This window comes from Austrofundulus limnaeus, unplaced genomic scaffold, assembly GCF_001266775.1.
Source record: "Austrofundulus limnaeus strain Quisiro unplaced genomic scaffold, Austrofundulus_limnaeus-1.0 Scaffold15, whole genome shotgun sequence".
In the NCBI taxonomy this organism is placed as follows: domain Eukaryota; kingdom Metazoa; phylum Chordata; class Actinopteri; order Cyprinodontiformes; family Rivulidae; genus Austrofundulus; species Austrofundulus limnaeus.
Window position 1 is genome coordinate 4,423,260 of NW_013952417.1, and position 7,546 is coordinate 4,430,805.

The window sequence follows — 7,546 nt, forward strand, 5'->3', positions numbered from 1 at the left end:
TGTGTGTGTGTGTGTGTGTGTGTGTGTGTGTGGGTTTGAGGACTGAAGGGGAGGCATTGCCATAAAATGGAGGGGACTTCTCCTAATCATCGCCCTCTGGCCCCGGACAAAGGCGAAAAGACTGCTCGGACAATTTGAATTTGAATAGCATCTCTCCTCCTGCCCTCTTTTTGCCATGTCTATCTTCCTCTTTCTCTGGCTCAGCTTCATTCTGGATAACAAAAAGTGGGGCCAACAAAGATGGCTCACAAAGCAATCAGGCTAATAGTGCTAATAAGTTGAACGTGGGGTCCTCGCTCTCAGTGTTGACACATTTCACTGTTTCTGTGTCTAAACAGAGGCTCAAGTGTTTGGCAACCACAAGACATAGTATTTTAATGGAGTGGCTACCCCATGCCAGGTCGCCATGTGCTCGGTCTGTTTGAATGCAGGAGAACACAACAATGGCAACTTGGAGAAGAGGTGGGGAGAAGATAATTAACTGGTAGAGAAGCCTCGAGGGAAGAGCTGGGAGGAAGAAGTCATTGAGGTTGAGTTTCTGTGTTGCTTTCTTTTAGCTGCTCACAAACAGAATGCTTAGTTAGCTGCAAGTAGTGATGACTAAACCAGACTAAACTTTGCAAGAAGTTTTATCTGGTTTAAATTGAGTGTTTTTTAAGTTGCCTTTTTTTTAGATTGTGAACAAATATCTTGCAAATACTGCAGGTTGGGTTTAGTTTAGACCATATTAATAAGCTCATTCATTATGCACCAAAACCAAAGTCTTCAAACCAGGCATTTCGCTAGAGGGGCGTTGAGGCATCGTAACAACGCCATGTTAGATTTCCCAATGTCCTCTTTCAGCTGGCAATGCCTCGGGACACCCTCAGGGCATCGTGCCGATCTTCGGGTTGTCACCCAGAGTTTTYCTTTTTCACTCTACCAAAATTTCGTAARTGGTAAATGGCTTGAACTTATAYAGCACCTTATCAAGTCCACTTGGACCYMAAGGTGCTTTACACTTCAGACATTCACCCATGCACACACGCATTCACACACTTCGTAAACGTTCATAAGTTGCGGGGTGGGGAGAGCGACCGCAATTCTATTTTAAGCCAGAAAAAGACAAAGAATAAATTGTGCTTAGATAAAGGAGGTGCACTGYAAAAACTGTCCATCTTACCAAGTTTTAAAATCTTATATCCAGCCAAAAAGTCTTTTTGATCTTGWTTTGAGACTGWTTTACTAAACAAGAACTGRTTGTGTAAGAATAWTAATCTTGTTTTCAGAATGTGTCAGATTATTTGTCTTGTTAGTCTGAACATTTGACTCAAATTAAGTCAAAAATTTCTGCCAATAGAATAAGAAATTTTTACTTGTTTAGATTGGTAAGAAGAAAAAATTGAGTCAAATCAAGTATTTCAAGAATCTTAACAAGTAAAATTTTCTTACTCCATTGGCAGAAATTTTTGACCTAATTTGAGTCAAATTTTCAGACTAACAAGATAGATAATCTTACACATTCTGTAAACAAGATGATTATTCTTACACAATCAGTTCTTGTTTAGTAAATTAGTCTCAAAACAAGATCAAAAAGACTGGCTGGATATAAGATTTTAAAACTTGGTTAGGTGGACATATTTTGCAGTGTTGGTAGCGATGTTACAGATTCAGTAGCTGTTGTTTTGTGTTGTTGTCACAATCTTTGGTCTGTCATAATGTTTTTACCTACAAAAATTTCCCAAGCTTCCATGAGCTTGGAAAGCAGCGGAGAGGGGGGTGACCGCAATTATTTTATGAAGCCGCCTACGTAAATTTCGTAAGCTTGGATAAGCTTCGTACTGTAAGCGGGAGGTGGGGTCTGGCTTAAAGTGTTGACGCCCTCCTCCAGAATCCTACATAAAAGCCTGCTTTAAACCCCAATGTTAAAAATGTTTTTAATAGTGATTCACGCAAATCTCTTTTTTAAATTTCCCATTACACAGTTATTGTAATAGAATTCTATGAATAGTTTTAAAGGACAAATAGTTGCAGTGCCTCAGCCTAGGGGAAGCATGACATTTCTAAGATATCTGCCAAAATAACTACGAAAAACTGCAAGAASTTTAGTCTGGTTTGAATGTTTACAACTTTAGTTTACATGGATGACTATAAAGCCGTAGAGACTGGAGATGTTTTAAGATGTAGCAATTCTCGTGGGTCATGACCCCACTTCCACTACCCGCTTCTTCTGCTTCTCCAAGTTTAAGGTTGTTAAAGGAACTATTTACAACTAGTAAACTTCTAGTCACCTTTGCACAGAATCCCACTACAAAAGATCTGAACTGTCTCTTTAATGTTCWAATGATGCTCCTTCTGTTGAATTTCTTGTCAATTAAAATGATACCTAATTAGAAGTCCTTTTCGTCAGTATCTTTGAGCTGGAACTTGACAGACTCATGCTAACAAAGGCCTTTGTGCTAAAAAATCTCAACCAGTCACTGCGAGATCCAAGCTTTACCCCTCACCTGTCTGCTCTTTGTGACCTGCGGACTTGTAAAATGGCCACGCATTCCTGTCTTTCAATAATGGCCCCTCTTCCTCTTTCCTTCTTTGGCCTCCCCACCCCCCAATCGTTTTAAGAAGTCTGCTTGTTTGAACAAAGAAATATTTTAAGACGCTTGCAACTCTGGCTGCTGTGTTTGTGTGTTGGATGCGGCCATGGGGACGAATGCTTCAGTGGCCTCCCCTGTTATTAGGCCTGCCCTGTCATTACAGGATTAGTCTGTAGGGGTTAGTCTTGCATGCATGTGTGTGTATGTTTGTGTGTATGTGCGTGTAAGCATTTGTTTGCTTGTGTATGAGCTCCTCGAGCCTGTTTGTATTAYTACAATTTTTTCTCACACAGTCAAAGCCTGCAGAGAAAACAAATGCCTCTGCTAGTTTTCCCCCCATGGTTGTTAGAATAATCCCAGGTGCATTTGACCTCTGTCAYAAATAACACTTTACTAAAGCAATCGTCAGGTTGCTCAAGCAGTAAGTTGCTAATTGAATAGTCTAGGTAAGCTGTGGGTGGTTGAAAAACAGTCCGTCATACACTGCATGTCACATCAATCAATATGCTGCTGGAAAACACAGGGGAGGCTTTAGGGATCGGCAAGCAATGTAAGAAGGAAATGAAAGAGCGAGGAGACAAATGACAAAAGGCCAAAGCTGCAAAACGAGCACGTGCGTGGAAGAAAATGAGAACGATGGATGAAGAAAGCCATCATTTCACACGAATGATGAAAAAGCGATTGGAAATAAACGAGGAAAGAAGGAGAGCATCCGGACGATGGATTAAACAGCGTCTCCGTGACACCTCCCACATCTGCATGTTTCACTCTCAGCTTCTGTGTAGTTTACGGCRGGGAATTTGCATGTTCATTTGCTTGATTTACTTTCTTTGCTCAATCTCTGTCTCCAATCTAAAGTCACTCCTCCCATTTTTTACGCTTTGAGGATTACAGTGACATGAAACATGCAGAAATAAAAGGCCAATGAGAAACACTTTTTTTTCACTGAACCAGGGAGGGGTCTTATAGTTTCAAAGTGCTTGTTTCTCCCCTAACTTGTCCTTCTGGTTTTCTCTCCATCAGTTTTTCCTCTGTTTGTCTTGTCCCATTAGGCAACCTTCCAACGTGTTCTCAGAGGCTTTTTAAAAGCTGTTTGCTTTAGAAGGCACCATTCCCTCTTTAATCTTTCGTAGTTTGACTCCTTCTCGCGCTTCATCATCCGTACTGCACAAGTCTGTCAGTTCGGTACCGAGAACAGCTCCTTTGTTCACAAGTTTTGTTCTGTGTCTTTTCCCTGCCCTTCAGTTTGTTGTGTGATACACAAGTGAATGTTGCGATATTCTTGTATTAGCCTGTTATTTTTAWACGCTCGAAATGCACGACGCACAAAAACAAACGAAGAGCTCAGAAATCCACAAGCACACAGACACAGTTTGAGAGAAAGCAGCCAGGTTAGGAGGAGGTCACTCAGACCTTTTGCTCCGGCCTGTTGACTCAGGATTGATGTTCGACTTTGGGCACAATACAGGGCTTCACTCCCAATAGACACACATACTCACATAATTACCCTCTGACATAGACAAACACACAGGCGCATGCACAGTCTAGTCCATTTTGGTTAAACAATGCAGGCGAATTGAAAAAAGGAGGGTTGCAAATGCACCTGCACTCCAGAATGATCCACTGCCCGGACCACTGAGTCATGTTGCTGTGTGTTTGTGCTTTGTAGATCTTTTTTTTTCTCTSCAACACAGTTCTGGTTCTTTCAGCCTCATCTGTGTCTCCCACTCATCCCCATCCTGTCATTGTGTTTCACTGTGTTGTCATTTTTTTTCTGCAAGGTCAGCTCTAATGACAAGTCAGCGTTCCTTACATACGGCCCAGTTGTAATGATAAAGAGCAGGCAGTGGAGGTATATCATTTTCACCCAGCTGGCTTACATACCCGCGTAGCTGTCAGTAACAAGTCCCACATCACACACTGTCACAGTGTGAGTCAGGGGATGCTCTGCAGGCAGGRTGTGCTGACAAAGTTTCAGGGATAAAGACACTCATAGGCTGCAAAGAGACAAAACCAGCTACATCGAGTTGCATTCAAGATGTTGAGTAAAAGCCGATTGGATTAAGGATCAGTTGTGCATAATTTAGCACTAGTAGGAACTTTTGATCCATTCAGATCCTTTCTTCGAAAAAAAAAGATCTCAGTGCCTGAACTGGTTAATAAGAAAACTTTCAGTCCCTTTTCCTTTCAGGGAACAAGTCAAATCAAGAAAGAGCATCGGAAAATGTCTGCCTTAACTTGGGATGTTCTTGGACATGATATACTACTGTATATGTACATATTTTACCAGTGTAAAATACATGTCAGAGGAACTGTCGCTCCAAGTATGCAGGGGTAAAATTTAGTGGGAATTCCCTCCAGGAGAAACATGCCATTTTCAGAGTTAGCCATAATTCACAAGAGGCTTGGTTGTCAGGATGTGTCAGWGCTGGTGCTCTTGAACTCAACACTGGTAACAGCAGAAATCTGGACATATGATGATATATATACTTTTTGGTGATCATGCTAGTTTATTTTGTATCCAAGTTCTATGTCTCTTTAGAAAAAACATCAAAAGACAGACAGAACAGAAACTCTGATAGKATCACAGCAAAGAGGGCAGAGTGACTTATTTAAGTTTACCAGTTGATATTTTGACAGTAAAATAGACGTCGCTCTTTCCTCATTGAACAGAAATGTTCCAAGCTCACTTTCCGGCCGTTTTGTTTCATCATTTTTTTATTATCATGTAGAACAGCTCAGCGGTTGAGATAATAACTGTGGCAGCCTGGAGCACCAGGTAGTAAAAAGCCAACATTTATAGTCTTACTTCCCTTCTCTAACGACGCTGACATTTTTGCCAGCAGAAAGGAGACAGTGGAAAGTCGGCAGGAGGGGGAAAAAAAGGGGATTTGCTGGAGAGGCTACTGTCCACCATTTTTTTTTGTCACTTTTAGTGTGTGTCAAGGAATAGGTGTAAACAGCTTAATTTAAAGTGTGTACACGCTCGACTATTCTCCCAAAGTGAAACCAATCAAAGCTTTCTGACCCCAGTTTCCTTCTTAAGCTTCTTTTTTGTGACACCTGACTTTATTACACCCACTCCTTTCAAGCCTTCTGTTGGGTTATATATCTTTTTGAGTTTTACAACATGCCACTCACTGTATGTGTGTTTGTGTTACTGAGTGTCATTGCCCTGTGGGAAGCGAAGCAGCGTCTCTGTGAGATTTGCAATTGTTGTTTTCCCTTTGTTCAAAAGAAGCATCCAATTGATCCTAATTAGCCAAATAAGGAAACACATTTTACACAGCACTTCGCCAATCACAAGCTTCCATTTCAATCTCACTTTTCACTGTGATCTTTTTTTTTCTTTTTTTTTTTCAAACACCCCGCACATACAGTACCTCTTTGTCTAACTGAATTTAATATCGCTCAAAGCCTGTCTAAGATGTTCGGTTATTCATACTGTTATCTGAGAATAGCTTCGGTCAAAGGCTTTTATCCGTTCCGTGGATCATTTTACAAGTTTTATGACATTGTTGTAAAACCCTTGAAAGTTCKGTTGACCTCCTCTGTCACCTTGTTCCTCTTTTTGCCTGACCGGGATGTTTTCTTTCTGCTTCCGTTTACAGAGACGTTGATGGACACAAAGTGGGCCACTACAGAATTAGCGTGGACTGCACACCCTGAGACTGGGGTGAGTATACACACGTGCCAATTTATATTTATGATAAGGTGATTCACAAAAAACAAACATAATATTATGCAAAAGAATAAAGACTTCTCTGTTCAACTGCGCGTTTTATAATYGTCATAAATTCACATTTGAGCAGTAAGTGTTTACGTTTGGACAAAYTGTACGCCTTTATTTAAATATCCCWCAGAGGGATTTTGTAARATTCACAATGTTGTGCTTTTTAGCTTGCAGGAAAAGATCCACTGCCATCCGATTTCAGTTCTCCGCCCAGTAACAGATGTTTCTTTCTCTCTGCATCAGTGCACAGAAAACATGTGAAAAGTCAAGCTTGCTATAAATTAACTTTGAAAACACTGAAATATCTCTAAGCTTTGACAATCCCTTGCAACCAAATCTACCTCTCACAAAGTACCGGGGACACCCGCAATTTGGTTTCCCATGTGGGGCTCCACAATGGGCTAAAGAGAAGCAAAAAGAGTCTTGACCCCTCCTCAGCGATACTTCAAAAGGTGCCAGCACTCCTCCCCTTGTTTTTGTGTGGTCCTCAGACTAGGGGCTTGGGTTTTGAAAGGTGGGCCCCCTATTTTTTGAAATTTTGTTGTTACCCTGGCCTACTTCCTTTGCCGTTCGAAGTCACCCAACCTCCATATTTGGCCTTTTCTAATGACTGTCGAAGCYAGACACATTAACTATCTCAGCTGTAAACAATCAGAGGCCAAACTCCCTTGCAGCTCTTCATGACCTCTTTCTGCCCCCCCCACTCCAACTCCCCATACTTCCATCTTCCCACCTCCTTACTCTTGTTAAGCTACAATACAACMAATATGCTCCCACCAGGCAGGCACAGCATAGATGCTAAAGCAATAAAATGCCYCTATTAATCTTTTTAAACATAACTCGCAAGAAATACCTATTTTCAAAGGATGCATGTGTAATGATGTTTTTTTTTCAATCCGCAAATAACCAACAGAGAGGTTTTTTTTCACGAAGCAAAATATGAAACAGACAGTATTGGACAGACAATATATCTTTTTATCTTTTGTACTTACTTCCTCTGTTTCTCCTACACATAAACTCACACAAAAATAAAAAAAAGAAGAAAAGAAAAATCTATCAACATTCTTATTTTTTTCCTGGCTCTGTGCACACTATAGACGATTGTTTGTGTGCTTTTGCCAAGTGATAAACTGGCTGAGAAGACAAACAAAAACTACAGATTGAGCTTGAAGGGAAAAAGGGCTGCAACACTGAAAATAAGTAATATCAAACTGTCCATACAGCAAAATAAATAAATAAA

General features: G+C 40.8%; 1 protein-coding gene across 9 annotated transcripts in view; it reads left to right on the forward strand.

The window, feature by feature from the left end:
* LOC106513914 (ephrin type-B receptor 3) overlaps window positions 1-7,546 on the forward strand; it is a gene marked incomplete at its 5' end in the record, with an annotated part of 60,128 nt that overhangs the window by 13,669 nt on the left and 38,913 nt on the right. For all 9 annotated transcript variants that reach the window (XM_014002970.1, XM_014002976.1, XM_014002972.1 and 6 more), the window contains 1 exon segment: window positions 6,185-6,249. In XM_014002970.1, the coding sequence (XP_013858424.1) occupies window positions 6,185-6,249 (65 nt within the window).